The 17020-nt window shown below is 36.2% G+C and overlaps 1 protein-coding gene across 1 annotated transcript in view; it reads right to left on the bottom strand.

Moving 5' to 3' along the window:
* UGGT2 (UDP-glucose glycoprotein glucosyltransferase 2) overlaps positions 1 to 17020 on the bottom strand; it is a 78945-nt gene that overhangs the window by 9516 nt on the left and 52409 nt on the right. Inside the window, exons 25-31 of the mRNA XM_010006352.1 lie at positions 13910 to 13989; positions 12069 to 12258; positions 11215 to 11373; positions 9421 to 9506; positions 5906 to 5990; positions 1604 to 1689; positions 920 to 1018 (exon numbers count right to left, since the gene is read on the bottom strand). Coding sequence (XP_010004654.1) covers positions 920 to 1018; positions 1604 to 1689; positions 5906 to 5990; positions 9421 to 9506; positions 11215 to 11373; positions 12069 to 12258; positions 13910 to 13989 — 785 coding nt within the window. The remainder of the gene's footprint in view (positions 1 to 919; positions 1019 to 1603; positions 1690 to 5905; positions 5991 to 9420; positions 9507 to 11214; positions 11374 to 12068; positions 12259 to 13909; positions 13990 to 17020) is intronic.

The following is a 17020-nucleotide window of genomic DNA, read 5'->3' as shown; positions in this document are numbered from 1 at the left end:
AAGTATCATTTTCTTTAACCCACTGTAAGCAGAAATTTATGTCTGTTTCTAATTAAAAGCTTTAAAAAGCATGTTCAAGACTGCCTTGAGAAGGACTTAGTTGATCCAAATTGATTAAGCAGTATTGGAAGGAACAATTTCAAAAGTGGATCTGTTAACAAGTTGTTAACTAAGAGAAGTGCCTGACAAAATTAGAATAATGATTAATGCTTAACTTGTCTACTGAGATAACTTATTTTAGAAAGATTGATAGGTTGCTAAAAAGAAAAACAGTGGGAGAGAGTGTATAGTTCAAGTTGAGATCCTCTTCAGACAACCCTTGATAACTGCAAGGATCAGGGTTTTGGGTTCAATTGTTTTCACTACGGTGGCATTTGTTTGGTGTTTGAAATAAACTAGTGTTTCCCTTTATGAAGGTTGTTGTAGATTGAAGAAATGGAGATGTTCAAACTGCAGCAGCCTATTAAGAATTAAAAATCAAGACGTACAAAATACTACTTTCCAAATAAATACTCATGAAAGAATGGGGGAAATTCCATTTCAGAATAGGAAGATCACTAAATCTGACACCCGTCGACAAGTACTGAAATCAGAAAAGTAACAGAGATGGTTGTAAACAGACAGCGTATCATGGAAGAATTCCCTAAAAGCAATCATTGCTTGTTGCATGAACACTGAGATAAATAAGGCCGTATGTGCATGTAGTAGTATCTATCCATGGTTTGGACTAAACATAAACAGAAATGAAGTCCACTTGTTCTCAGAGATGAATTTAGTCCTCACTGTATACAACCGTTCTATGGTTTGACAATTTATTCTTTATACTTTGTCAAAAAAGTCAGTTTCTTTAAGCTGCTTAGTTTTAGGATTAATGTTTCAAGTATTGTGAAATTCTTGTTTCCCTTTTACCTTTCTTTACCTTAAAAAACGTTCATATAAATGGCCTGAAGCAACTGAAAAAATGTTAAGAATGTCACTTTTCATTTCCTCCTCTTCTGTTGGAATTTCATCTGAAAATCTAAGAAAAAAACCCCAAATTATTATAAACATTCAACAGAAAAAAACAACCTACTACAATACCAATATGCTTGCAAAGACTCAAAAGTAAGAAAATGCACAAACAAAAGTGTCATCCTACATTAACTGAACACACACATTCTACTCCCACTGCACGTGCCTGTGACACCAAAATCTTTTAGGAGCAGCACCCAGTTCCCAGTCTAGCACAACTGCAGTCTCCAGTATTTTTAATCAAACAGAACTCAAGCAAGGGCAGATGTGAAATAAGCAAACCAGGTTTTGATGCAAGGATCTTAAAAACACTGATGATGCAAAGCTTTAGAGAAGACCTTCCCAACTGAACAAGCTGCTCTGAAGATGGCTGGGTTAACCTGTAAGGTCACATAGGATAAGCAGCCCATTGTAGGGCAGTGCAGTTATGAAAGGACTTGAGTGAGGTATTATAGCTTGTCTTTCCTCCCTTTTATTTACATTATAAATCCCCTGGGGACCCTTTTTTACAGATTTGTATCACTACCAAGTAAGAAACCTGTTTGCTATGAGGAACAGTGAACATGCTCTGGCACGGCTGAAGTACAGTTACCTTCTAACTGGTTCCCGATTTCCGGATTTTCCTGTTGCTCCATCACTAAGGAGATCTTCATTCATTTTATCAGGCTTTTTCTGTACCTAGCCATTAAAATAAATGTATTTCTGTAATTTGAGACGTTAGTTGACAACAATCACTACTTCAGTTGTCATATCTGACCAGGATGACCAAGAGCTGGACCAACATCTTATCAATTTCTATTTCAGTAAAATACTGAGGCACATAAAAGTGAACAGGAGAAATATAATTTCATACTGTTAAACTACGTACAGAACTTACTGCAGTAAGAAGAAAAGTAATAAATTATGGAAAATTAAATGGGGATTAATAAATGAAACAGCACGTTCAAACCCTCTGTACTTCTTATGCAAACAGTAACTGAAAGTGTGGGGAATCGTATCTCATTTTCTTCCCTCACGAGTTTGTGATCCAGCCATTAGCTTGGCGGCAGCTAATGAAGAAGGGAAGGGCAGCAGAGTGTTGCACCACGCATGGAAATTACCTGAAGGGAAACTATGATTCTCAGAAGCCCTTCACAAGGAGAAAGTGACAAGTCTTGTCACCAAAGCATTTCTGCTGTCTTACCCAGGTGCTTAATAAAGGCTCCAAATTTATTCTGGTTGCTGACCTTAATTTCCTTGACTAAAGGAAACCTAATTGGTTTTGAAACCCTAATAGCTTCTAAAACACTGAATGTTTGAACTTAACCAGTTCTAACCATATCAATTTCACATGTTGACACAGCCAAGCTAATGCTTACAGCTTTCTGCTCACACTAAATAATGTCTTTTTAAGCTAATGCTTCTGAAGCCACATTGTAGGCATTGCTGAAGTGATTCTACAGCTCACCTGAATGACAGATGTATTCTGGTTGCAAGCTCAATACTTACCACCCTTCGCATAGAATAATTTTCGTATTTTGACCCAAATGGCACATTTTACCCTTTCTCTGTGGTTTAAAGGCAGGCTCATCATGCTGCAATAAGGTACACATTTCCTCTAGGTTCTGGAAACTTCAAATTACAGGACCGGGGAACAGACTCGTATATGTGGTTTTAAAGATTCCTTTTGTACTTGTGTTTGCATTTTTTTCCTTCCCAATGTCTAAAACTCGTTGTACAAAGGACACCAACACAATATGTTATTTACAAAACAGTGCAAAACATAATACTAGGAGGTTCTTTCTCCTTAATGTAAGTTGTGCTTCTTTGTATCTTTAAGAATGAAAGTAACAATTTAATTTACCCAAATTTGGTAGCTCAGGGTAGAATTCAACACAACTAATTTTAACTTCCACTTGGGTATCTGGACTTGATGTAAAACCCCTTTGCAGTTACAGGAGAGAACTGATTGTCTCAAGAGTCATCCCTTTGGTTTAAAGGCACATGGGACCTGGGATGAGCAGTCCTTTGCACTGTCCTTCTCTTTCTACTAAGCAGAGAGGGGGCACAAGGCCCCCAGCCTACACCCTAGACATCTTAAGCTAGATGAGATAAATCCTGTCCATCTTATGTACACATCTGTATTATTTTAACAGCTATTTAACGATCTCCCATGCACTTAGTATCACCTGACTGGATCAAATTAACTACATTAACTTGCACGTACTTCTCTATTTAATTATAGAAAAACTAATTATGTATTTCAATAGACATCTTCCCATTATATAAAGCTTAAGATATGTAAGCATTAATCATATTTCATTTAAGGAAACACTTCCAACAACAACAAAAAAGGTATCTCTTTACATACTTGGACTTTGATAATTTTGCTTCTGAAGTTGTTTAATACCACGATAACATCTGTCAAGTCAGCTGCAGAATCTGTTCCTTCATGTCTGTAAGGAGAAAAAAAACCCATGCAGATGTACTGGCTCATTAAAACATGCATTGTTACTTGTGTTTAATGAGAGTATATGGTGTAGTATTGCTGATACATACAGGAACAAAATAACTTCACTTGCACCTAACATCTTAAATTCAAAAACTTTGAGTTTTATTAGTCACTAGACATTATACATCATGGTAGCCCTCACTTTTTAATTTGGATTTTTACAGGAAATTTTATCAACCAATGAAAAAAAATGCAGCAATCTAGAGCTGAATGTTATTATGTAAAATACAGGTATATATTGCATTCCAATATTAAGCTACCCTTTACTTTTCAAACAGGGAAAACATCTTAGAAGTTGCTTTGTGACAGCTTTAAATGTACTTTTACAAATAATCTTCTTTAAAAAGTCTAAGGGAAGCTTCCATCCAGTGCTGAGACAGAAAAGATTGGCCTTCAGCTGGTTAGCTTTGGTTACTGTAGCCCTAAGGGCACCACAGGAACATCTGCCCAACTGAGCACCAGCTAAAGCCATTCAGGCATCTCAGAACTGCACTGCAGCCCACTGAGTGACAAGAATGAAAACTGTTGCTGTCATTCTCTGATACAGCGTAATAACATAATTCTCAGAGATTATAGCTTTTATACCTCAATAGACCCCATATATTTCCTCCAATCCTTTCTGTCTTTCCACAGCATTATGTGCTCTCCTCTTGCTAAAGCTAGGCATACCAAAAATTGGTTTAAGAAAGTAACCTGCTACCTCTTAGGTTTTGGATGTTTGTTATTGGGTTTTTTTTGCCTAGAAAACAGAAATATTAAAATATTTTAAAAATCTGTTTCATGCTACTTAACTAAAAATTACAACATTTTATATAGTTATCTGAATTTTCAATTTAATACATTTATGTAAAAAGTGCCTGTAATTAGTAAGTTTCACAGAGATGGTTGGTTCTTGCATAAAACAATGTTCAGGGTTATCTTGATTTTTTTACTCTCTGATTTAGCTTCATTTTCACATTTGTACAATATTGCATATATCTGAACATTCAGCCAAGAACTGTCTTCTCATCAAAGGGATATGGAGCACTCCAGATAAAAGGGCACAAATCTCCTCTTGCAATAAAGTGTGTAATTAAAAACCTCTAAAATAGTAAAACTAGAGTCAAACACCAACTGCTGACAGCAGAAATTGCAGCAGCTGGCACAGTGTTCCCATTTTTGCCCTCAGTCTTTACACAATTAAAATTTTCTGTTAGTTATTCACGTAGCTCAAAATCTCTGTATTGTGAATGCTGTACCTAGCTCTGCAGCTCTGCTGGAGGAAATGATTTTCCAAAGTCTTAACAATAGTCTCAAAGCGTTTGTTTTGGCTGTAAATAATAATAACATGGCTTTATCTCTTAATCTAATCCACAGATCCCTCACTGTCAGCTCCACCATTACTGACTGCCAAGTGTTTTACTCTGCACAGTGCTCAGTGTGATGAATTTTGGTCCCAGAATGAACAACTTACTGAAAATACCACTCACCATTAGTTACCTTGGACATTTAATACTGGTCTCAAGATCCAATTGCTCTGTTTCTCCATTCACATCCTTACACCTCCTACTATTACATTGTAGCATCTTTTCCTGACAATCTACTCCATTTCAATTCCCAGTCACCTGACAATGCACTCAATGGCTACTTACAGACTAGGATATTCACTCATTTTCAGATGGGAATCTCTCTGAAACAAAACTGAGTCCATCATGCTGTTCTCTAATTTTAAATCAGTGTGCTGAATCCTACACTTGTCCCTTCTCACTCTGTGCAGAGAGTATTCTGTATTTTTAATTTTATTCATGTTACAGATGCTCACTGCAAATTTGTTTTAGAATTTAGAATCGTTTTAGGATTTCTTCTAGAATCATCCAAGTTGGAAAATACCTCCAAGATCATCAAGTCCATCCACCCTACAACCCCTAACCACTAAACCATCTTCTGAAACACCATGTTTACTTATTTTTTTAACACCTCCAGGGATGGAGCCTCTACCACCTCCCTGGGCAGCCTGTTCCAATGCCTCACCAGTCTTTCCTGTGAATGAATTTTTCCTAATATCCAATCTGAACCTCCCCTGGTGCCACTTGACCCCATTTTCTCTTGTTGTATCACTAGTCATTAAGGAGAAAAGGCCAACACCTGACTCACCACGACCTCCACAACCTCAACATATCTTCCAGTAACACTGAAATTGATGAATTAACTATTTAACGATCTCCCATGCACTTAGTATCACCTGACTGGATCAAATTAACTACATTAACTTGCACGTACTTCTCTATTTAATTATAGAAAAACTAATTATGTATTTCAATAGACATCTTCCCATTATATAAAGCTTAAGATATGTAAGCATTAATCATATTTCATTTAAGGAAACACTTCCAACAACAACAAAAAAGGTATCTCTTTACATACTTGGACTTTGATAATTTTGCTTCTGAAGTTGTTTAATACCACGATAACATCTGTCAAGTCAGCTGCAGAATCTGTTCCTTCATGTCTGTAAGGAGAAAAAAAACCCATGCAGATGTACTGGCTCATTAAAACATGCATTGTTACTTGTGTTTAATGAGAGTATATGGTGTAGTATTGCTGATACATACAGGAACAAAATAACTTCACTTGCACCTAACATCTTAAATTCAAAAACTTTGAGTTTTATTAGTCACTAGACTTTATACATCATGGTAGCCCTCACTTTTTAATTTGGATTTTTACAGGAAATTTTATCAACCAATGAAAAAAAATGCAGCAATCTAGAGCTGAATGTTATTATGTAAAATACAGGTATATATTGCATTCCAATATTAAGCTACCCTTTACTTTTCAAACAGGGAAAACATCTTAGAAGTTGCTTTGTGACAGCTTTAAATGTACTTTTACAAATAATCTTCTTTAAAAAGTCTAAGGGAAGCTTCCATCCAGTGCTGAGACAGAAAAGATTGGCCTTCAGCTGGTTAGCTTTGGTTACTGTAGCCCTAAGGGCACCACAGGAACATCTGCCCAACTGAGCACCAGCTAAAGCCATTCAGGCATCTCAGAACTGCACTGCAGCCCACTGAGTGACAAGAATGAAAACTGTTGCTGTCATTCTCTGATACAGCGTAATAACATAATTCTCAGAGATTATAGCTTTTATACCTCAATAGACCCCATATATTTCCTCCAATCCTTTCTGTCTTTCCACAGCATTATGTGCTCTCCTCTTGCTAAAGCTAGGCATACCAAAAATTGGTTTAAGAAAGTAACCTGCTACCTCTTAGGTTTTGGATGTTTGTTATTGGGTTTTTTTTGCCTAGAAAACAGAAATATTAAAATATTTTAAAAATCTGTTTCATGCTACTTAACTAAAAATTACAACATTTTATATAGTTATCTGAATTTTCAATTTAATACATTTATGTAAAAAGTGCCTGTAATTAGTAAGTTTCACAGAGATGGTTGGTTCTTGCATAAAACAATGTTCAGGGTTATCTTGATTTTTTTACTCTCTGATTTAGCTTCATTTTCACATTTGTACAATATTGCATATATCTGAACATTCAGCCAAGAACTGTCTTCTCATCAAAGGGATATGGAGCACTCCAGATAAAAGGGCACAAATCTCCTCTTGCAATAAAGTGTGTAATTAAAAACCTCTAAAATAGTAAAACTAGAGTCAAACACCAACTGCTGACAGCAGAAATTGCAGCAGCTGGCACAGTGTTCCCATTTTTGCCCTCAGTCTTTACACAATTAAAATTTTCTGTTAGTTATTCACGTAGCTCAAAATCTCTGTATTGTGAATGCTGTACCTAGCTCTGCAGCTCTGCTGGAGGAAATGATTTTCCAAAGTCTTAACAATAGTCTCAAAGCGTTTGTTTTGGCTGTAAATAATAATAACATGGCTTTATCTCTTAATCTAATCCACAGATCCCTCACTGTCAGCTCCACCATTACTGACTGCCAAGTGTTTTACTCTGCACAGTGCTCAGTGTGATGAATTTTGGTCCCAGAATGAACAACTTACTGAAAATACCACTCACCATTAGTTACCTTGGACATTTAATACTGGTCTCAAGATCCAATTGCTCTGTTTCTCCATTCACATCCTTACACCTCCTACTATTACATTGTAGCATCTTTTCCTGACAATCTACTCCATTTCAATTCCCAGTCACCTGACAATGCACTCAATGGCTACTTACAGACTAGGATATTCACTCATTTTCAGATGGGAATCTCTCTGAAACAAAACTGAGTCCATCATGCTGTTCTCTAATTTTAAATCAGTGTGCTGAATCCTACACTTGTCCCTTCTCACTCTGTGCAGAGAGTATTCTGTATTTTTAATTTTATTCATGTTACAGATGCTCACTGCAAATTTGTTTTAGAATTTAGAATCGTTTTAGGATTTCTTCTAGAATCATCCAAGTTGGAAAATACCTCCAAGATCATCAAGTCCATCCACCCTACAACCCCTAACCACTAAACCATCTTCTGAAACACCATGTTTACTTATTTTTTTAACACCTCCAGGGATGGAGCCTCTACCACCTCCCTGGGCAGCCTGTTCCAATGCCTCACCAGTCTTTCCTGTGAATGAATTTTTCCTAATATCCAATCTGAACCTCCCCTGGTGCCACTTGACCCCATTTTCTCTTGTTGTATCACTAGTCATTAAGGAGAAAAGGCCAACACCTGACTCACCACGACCTCCACAACCTCAACATATCTTCCAGTAACACTGAAATTGATGAATTAACTATCCATAACAGCAAAGATGTTAATAAATTATTTCATTTTTTAACAGTAGCTGATGACTAAACATATGGAACTCTGTGTTCCTGAACTCTAAGTAATAATAAATATCTTATAAGAAATAGACCTGTTCCAGCCCACAGAATTACAGTGGGAGGGAGGAAGGAAAAAAAAACCCAAACAAAAAAAAACCCTATTGAAGCCGAAATAAAATAAAACAATATTGTTCCTGTAGAAGGGATCAAATCCAAAGATTCATGAGACATTTTTCTCATAAAACATGAAAAAGGATGATTATTCCAAGGAAAGGAATAGTTGGAATGGTGGCTGGCATATGTTCCTCATATGAAAATCGAGCATGGAAATTACAGATCTATGAGCCATACAGATGGCAACTAAATGCCAGCTGCTGGAGTACAACATGACTTCTTTCCATGTACATGACTTTCTCCCAGGAGAGGGAAATATGGTGCAGTCAACATGTAGCTAAGGTACAAAACTGAAGGGTCCTTCTATATTCTAAGGTGAAGGTGTAACCACAATGATACTGAGATGACTTAGACAACTAAGAAACAGAATCAATTGAAGAAAAAAGCTTAGAACTGAAATTAATATAATGCTTCTGTTAAAAACAGCTGTAACTCATCAATAACACTGCATTCACAGGCACCCTGGGGGCTGAAAAACTTAGAAGAGGAAAATTCACAGCACTTCCTCCAGCTGATCAAGACACTGCTGGAGAGCTAGCAATGCTCCAGTGGACACAATCTTGGAATCACACCTTAAGTATGTTGGGGATGCCTAAATATTAATCAACAAAACTATGAGGGATATTTCTACAGAATTTGGTGCAAGCAGCTGCATGATAAGACTAATAATGTGTGGAACTGACAGGGCAAGTGTTTGGTAGCTGTAAGAGGCTTTGCTAGCATCAAGTCTACCTGATCAGCTTAAACTTATGAACATATCCAAATGCCTTCAAGAGCACATGGAGCAATCAAACAACAACCTACACTTCCAGAAAGTAAGTTCTCTCTTTAAAACTTTAAGTAATCATCATTTAATCCTTGTTCTATTTTTTTCATGCTATTTTTTGCTCATTTTCCTTCAGCACTGTCAGATCTTTTCAAAACACACTGCGCTTTCAGATTCTTTTAAAATATATTTTAAAAACATCTATTAAAACTTACGAAAAAATCTGATAAATTTCTTCAGATCTTCCTTTACGCAATCTCAGTGTCCAAGCACCTGGGTTTGCTTTCAGCTGGAAATACCCCTATGAAAAAAGGTAAGACAGGCACTTCTTCTGTCAGTATTTCAGAATCAACCATGTACATAAACAAAAATCAATTAACCAACATTTGGTACTGCAGCCCAAGTTAGTAACCATTACCTATTCTCATACTAGCCCTAAAAGTAACAGGACAGTGATGCCATTAACTGCCACCTTTGCTGAATGTCAAGATGAATGTCTTTAGTTCTCCATTTATTTATAGCTGAATTTGAGTTGTACACAAAATCTCCACCTAGAACAGCAAGAGAGCAAGCAGTAAAAAACCAAATTCTTAAACTGACTCTAAACTGAAAAGCTTCTTTGAAACTTGAAAATTTTGCCTGGAACAACTTTTCAAGTCAACACAGCTCTTTCCCAATTTAGGAACACTGCATACAACTATCACTGCCAGACAATGCAAGCTTTGGAATGTGAAGAATCATTGCTGAATATCATTTACTGTTCAGAAAAATTTTTACACAAATACTGAATACAAAGATCACAGCTTATTAAGCATTTTATTCCTTGTGATACAGTATTTACAGAGAACAGCAGATAGGTAATTGATCTTATAAATCATAATCCTCCCCTATCAAATTACCTTAGCCAATAAAAAAAAATGTCTTTCACTTCAGAAGTCACAAGATCATCTGCTCTACAGACTGCTAAAATGAAAAACAATTACTTTGGATGACCAGAGTGAATTTTCAGGTGTGGATTTGTCCCAAAGAGGCTTTAAGAATTTAACTGAAACACTTAAAATAGGAGCTTTTTTTTTGCCTAGATCATTATGTAACAAAGATGGTTATTTTAATCAGAATGTGATTCATACCTTATATTTGTCAGTGGAATCTCTATCTGATTATAACTACCTCCTACCACCTACTTAAGGCAATCAGGCTCTCAGTTCAGGCACTTTAGAGAAGAGTCTAAAATTAAGCTATATCCAGACCCATGCTGGATCAGAAGGGGAGCAGGGAAAAGCTCAGCAAATCAGAGACGCACATTTTTTGCAGAAGGTCTCAACTCCAGGAAGCTCCCATTGCTTTTGGTGTTACTAAGCTTGCAACACAGAGAAATGGATTTAAAGAACAAGAAGCTTGCAAAGAATTCTCACAAACATCATGCAATTGTGTTATGGTTTAAGTGGCCCCAGTAAGGTGCTGGACACCTATAAGAGGAACTAGAGAGAGGGTCTTCAGGACCCTGAAGGACCCAGGAGGGTCAGAACAGAGAGAGGCTAATATTCCCTCCCCATTCCTGCCATACTCTGTACAAGTCAGGGGAACTGAAAGCTCAGCTCCTTTTTCTTCCTGTGCCTTCTTCCTTGGTGCTGCTGCTCAGAGCTTCTTCAGCTCCCCACGTGCTCCCCAGAATCCAACTCCATCTGGTGCTGCGAGAAGCTGTGGACCCCTCTCTTGAAGCACAAGGGATTGTCACTCCCCTATTCCTGCCATCAGCAAGATCAGTTTTATATATATTTGTATTTAAGTTTATAGATTTGTTCTTTCCCCCAGGTGTTACTCCCTTTCTGTGTCACAGCACATTTATTCATTTCAATTTCCAACCTCTCTTCCTTATTCCCATTCTGTCTTCCCTTGGAAGGGTTGAGGGGGGTAACAGGGTGCAATTCTGCCCTCTAGTTTGTGGTGCACCCTGAGTTATTAAACCAGGACAAACTGTGGTGACAATTTCTGTACTTAACACTTACCAGGTTGGCCATCACAATAGTATCAACCATGACAGGATTATTCTTTGTTCCCAGAGTGAACTGTAAACCTCGAGGAGGTTGTCCAGTTGTCACATCAAAGCAATGTCCTTCGAGCAATATATATTCCAGTTCATATTCTGCTATAACTGTCCCTTTTATCTGTGGAAAGAAAAAGAGGAAGAATCACTGTCTGGAGGGTCCTTCTCTTCATTGACTGTTGAGCAAGCTGAGGCATCTCAGCTTTTGTAAGGTAAATCCCAACCTTTATTTTCACAATGTACCTTCCAAAGACACAGCATCAGTCAAACAAATACGCCCAATATTTTGCATAAGCTTAGTGACTGCAGCAAATCTAGTGACTTCGAAGCTGAGAGATTAAAAATATAATTTTAAAATTGTGAACTAAAGAGTCACATATATTTTAAACTACTTAGTAAACAGCCATATATTCAGGTGTATTTGAAGATTTACCTAGGTGTTAATCCTATTACTAACAAAAAGATAAGAAAAACAAAAGACAAACAGCTAACACATGGAATCCTTTAATTGCTTTATTTTATCTCAAAAAATAGTATTTCTACAAAACTGAGAGCATATAAACAGAGCAGATAAATTGCTTTTACTGGTACTCTGCATTCTAATTTTTTCCTGTTTCATTTCTTTGTCTGAAGACTTTTTTTTTAAAATAAGAGAAAATGAAAAAAAAAAAAAAAGTGTAAAGTACTGACTAAATAATCAGTTGGTACTGAAAATATTTCTGAAAAACAGACATGAAAAATATGACTAATTTCCATTTTATTCTTGAGGTAGAAGGTCCAACACAAGTCTCATAACGTTTACAAACTACTACTTACGTCCTGTAAGTGAATGTTATCTAGATCACAGGAACTGTTTACTGCTTCAACCAACCAGCTTTCAGGAGTGATCATGTTTAGAGTCAAAAAGGGCGATTCTGGCAATTCAAGGAATTTTGCCACAGGTTCAGAAGGAAGGTGGTTGTTGATCCCGTAAGTTAATTCTGGTTCCAGAACGAAGCGGTAGAAACTGTTGAAAAAGAAGTGTTCAAAAAAGTCCACATTTACTGAAGCTTGAGGTTCCAAACATGAAGTTCTTATAAAATATTTTAAAATACAGCAAATGTTCACCAAATTAATGATGTTTGAAGGCACAGTATCTCCCTCTTCTTTTAGAATACCATCACACAATACCTACAGCATCTCACATGGGCTGGTAGGCAAATACAGACTGATTCACTTTTGATAATTCTTTGCCACAAAAGAACATAGTTTTCATTAACATTCTAAATGGCTGGGAAGATGAAAACCCAAGAGGTGCATCTAAACATCTTGACTGTGAACTGCCTTGAGTTCCCAGAACTTATTACTAAGCTAAGCAGAAGAACTAATCTCTCCTGGGAAAAAAGTGTCTTTGGGAACAGCTCCTGACACTAGCAGCAAAGACAGAGCAAAGGAAAGGAGAAGTGTCTCTATTCCACTCCAGCTCTTACCCTATTTATTCCAAAAGTAAATGTCCCTTGCAATAACAAAATAATTATTATTTTCTTCCTTTCTCTACTGATGAAGAGAACAAAATTAGAAGAATCAGAACAGAGAAAGAGCAGCATTGAAGACGGAGAGTAAAAGCAGAAAGCAATGAGTGCTTCACATGGGAAAAAAAATACATTTAATTACTACAAAAAGAAAAAAAGGTAAGAAAGTCTGTACCCACCAGGAGGAATGCAATTTTCCCATGAACTATTTGGGCCAGTATACGAATACATTTCATATGGAACCATTGCTGCAAGAAAAATCTGTCTGCAGAGCAGATGCCAGAAGACTTTTTCCTCACATCCCTCCCATCTAACACTTTGCACTAACCCCTGCAAAGAGCCTAGCTTTGAAAGCAATCATTACAGTCTTAATATAAGATACTCAGAAGACTGATGATTAAGACACTCTCTTGCAGTGAGTTCAATGCCCCTCAAACTAAATAGGAGTTAAGGACTTCTGTTCAGTGGGCACAAGATTAATTCTTCAGTCTAATGGCTACAGGGCAGGCACTACCACCAGCCTCTCTTGTGAGAGGTAAAATATCTGCCAAAGGGATGTCAGTACTTAAAAATATATCTTAGAGGGAAAGGAATCCTCTCTGTGGAATTCACTTCAGTGTAAATGTCTATAACTGAATTAGTGAACCCTGGTCTTTACAGCTAAAAGAAGCTTCTACTTAAAGGTATAATATTCTTATCAAATTATAACAAGACCTCAAATGCAGACACATTTTCTCAGATTAATTTCATTTTTAAGTGTACTTTGAATTTGTAAAATCCACTACACAGACAGTGGGCTGTAAGAAGCGACCAAATTAAGTGGAAGATTTCTCCCTGTAGGTTTTCACAGGCAAGAAAGACTCTCCACTGATTTCTCCATGGATTGTTCCTGAGGGATGCATTTGAAGGACTAGATCACTTCCCTGTGATCCTATGCTTGACACCTTTGAATTAAGAGTTTTTCTCTAGACAAGTGCAAACTGCATAGGTTAACATTCACCTTACCTTCAAAGAAAATAACTAATGCAACAGAAGTATCCAGAAAACAAACCACTATTTATTTTTTAAGGGAATATATGCTGCTAACGCTGTTTCTCCAAACTGAGTGAGAATGTGTACTTGGAACAAAAGACATAAGCCACTTACCTCTTCAGCGGCACTTCTGACAGCTTAGATCTGCAGTTCAAAAACAACCTGAGTTTCACATTGATAATGTCTTTGAGCACCTACAGAAAAAAAAATAATCTGTAAAAAATGGTTCTTGGTAATCACCAAACTTTGAAAACAAGCCAGTAATTCTTGTGACATCCTGTAATTTCTCAAGCTTCATTAGAAACACCCAATATTTTACAGTTCTAAATATATCTGCATACTAAGGGAAGTTGCCAGATATTCCAAATAAAGATTTGACCTTTTCTAAAACTGCATGATTTAGTACATGATATTCTTGATAGTCAAAATGTTAAGGTTTTCCCCCATGGAGCAGATTTTTAAAGAGCACCTATCCCCATTTTCCCATGGTTGAGTAAATTATATTATCAGCTTATATTGTGTTTCCTAGAATATTTTAAAGCACTTGAAAGTCCATAAGGACAACATACACCTTTTATTCCATACATGAGCTTAAAATAATGACTTTCACTCTTACTAAAATACTTGTATACAGTAAATCATTGAATATAATAAATTCTGAGAATTATTTTAATACTTAATTACATACTTTTAAATGTCAGCAATAGATTTATGATGTGTTAAGCTAGTCATTCAACTTCAAAACATTACAGTAGATTATAATATTTCTACTTCTTTCTCAGTGTCTTCATCTGTTCATTTCTAAAATATTAACTTTCTGGATGCTGTTATACAGGAACCGTAATTTTAAAACAGGTTGTTTTTTTTTCCTATTTTTGTGAGCAATGTATTTGTTTAAAGTTATCAAATTTATTAATTTTTTAAAGCAATCTTAAAAACCAAGTTACCTTGATTTTTGTGGTTTCTGATCCAAAGTGTTTATTTGAAAGCATAAACCACCTGTGTCTACTTTTATGGGTATTATTAGAAAAGCTAGCAGAATAGTAAAACTGAGTTAAAATACTGATACTACTACGGATAAAATCTGAAATTACTATAATGGCAAGTAAATTGTGAACAAAGCAAGACAACAGTCAGATTTAAATCTCTGTTTTATTATAACTATTTCATTTCCTCAGTTCGATCCATGGCTACACATATTCCTTACTATAGTACCACAACTTTATATAGTCCTATGGACTTGTTCTGCTCCTAGTTTCTCATTCTCATCCTTTGTGACATCAGAGTGGCATCACAGAAAAACTACTGAGCAAAAAAATAAAGACCACCAAATGGCATAAGGATGGGAACAAGTGAAGACGCAGGAAACAAGAACCCAGCTGCACTGGAAGCATATGGGAAAGTATTATGTGACATGAGTTAAAGATTACCAAAACCAAAAAAGGTCAAAATTACTCAACTATTTATCAGTCATTAAGAATAAGAAGTATTTGCAACCAGTGCTAGCTGGTCTTATCTCCTAAAACCTACCCAGAATTTTCATCATTAAAGAAAATGTTTTTTCAAATAAAGACACTGTATTATGTAAAAATTACATAAAACTGTATTGGATTTTATCTTCAAACAAGATAAAAACCTTATCCCATTAGTAAGAAGGATACTTCAGCAATCTGCATTGATAGATCATTATGTGAAAAATTAAGTGATCTTGAAAAAGACTTGAGGTATCATCCAAATGTATCAACTGTCCATGACATATCATATAGTATCATAGCCAGAAGACCAATGCCATTCTTAATTAAAATTTACAAAGATATTTGCAAAGAGGTTACAAAGAAGACAAGAATGCATTCTTTCTGTGCTTTCCAACAATGCTACTTCTAGAATACTGAATTTGATTCTGTTATTTAGGGCTTGTGAGCACACCAAATTCATGTCAACACATGAAAATGCTTCCAAGATTGGAAAGGCTCTTTTATAACAAGGTACCGGAAGAGTTCAGCCTGTTTCCTTTATATCAGAAAATCCAAAGAAGAACATGGACATTCAGTTCAGGGAATATTTAATACTGTAAAAAACAGCTGAATTATTTCAGTTTACTGGGCTTGAATATTATTGCAGAGCAGTTTTATTTTGCATGTGAAGTCACTCTGAAAAACTCTTACTGTAAGTTAACACAACTCATCTGAAAAGCATTAACTCACTATGCCACAATTATTCAACCAATCTCTTAAAATTGTTTGTGAACATCACCATAATACAAAGCATCTACACTGAAAACCAGCACTTGTAATAGAATTTTCAACAGAACTGGCAAAATGATGACAAAATGAATGCGTAAGGCATGGAGCTAAATAAAAATCTGCAATTCAAAGTCTGAGTTTAATAGTCATGGTAATTAGCCACTAGAAGAACTCAGTAGGAGCTGTGATCCGTACTCAACCACTTGATATTATTTAAATTATTATTAGATTAAAAAAATAATTTCTACTTCAAATGCTAACTGATAAAATTAAGTCCTTTGACCAATGTTACATAGGAAATCAGACTAGATTATCAAAAGTGGGTCCTTCAGAGACTTCTGTTACTCTAGAGACTAAATAAGTTTCTCCCTGAAGACAAACTGAACAAAGAAAAGAAGGCAAAAGATAATTGACAGGAAAAAAGGAAAGTGTTTCCTTTTTCTCTGCACATTTTTGAGTTCTCTGGCAGTTACTGAAACCAGACTAAAACATAGATGATCCTAAGAGATACATACTCCTGGAGTAAAGCAGTTAGGCTAGGGGACATGTAGTTTGTTCAGTGGCACCATTTGCAGTATTTTTTTTTAGCTGGTTTTGGTGAAACATGAGGAAAAAAATCCCACCTCTTCAGTCTTGCCCTCATTTTTAGAAGGAATTTCTGCTTTTTTCATATCACCTTAGGGACCACATTCACAACCTTAGGACTAGTTAGCTGTGCCACCTATTCTGCTGAGAACTGATGTGGTCCAACCCTGGTCAAGTTATTGCTCATATTTAAAGATCTACTGTAGACAGTGACTGTTGCCTTGTCTGGAAATATTAAATGCTGAAGCCTCTGACAAAACTTGAAAAAGGGAAAAACATGAGTTATATGGAAAGTTCTACCTGCCTCCCTCTAGAGAGGATATAGAGTAGTTTTTATTCTACAGTCTAACATATATTTTAGAAACAGATAAAAGCCTTGGCTCTGTTCTCATTCCTG

The sequence above is a fragment of the Chaetura pelagica genome, unplaced genomic scaffold (assembly GCF_000747805.2).
Source record: "Chaetura pelagica isolate M959 unplaced genomic scaffold, ChaPel_1.0 scaffold29, whole genome shotgun sequence".
Classification (NCBI taxonomy): domain Eukaryota; kingdom Metazoa; phylum Chordata; class Aves; order Apodiformes; family Apodidae; genus Chaetura; species Chaetura pelagica.
Note: the sequence above shows the minus strand (reverse complement) of the source record. Positions and strands in the feature narration are given on the sequence as shown.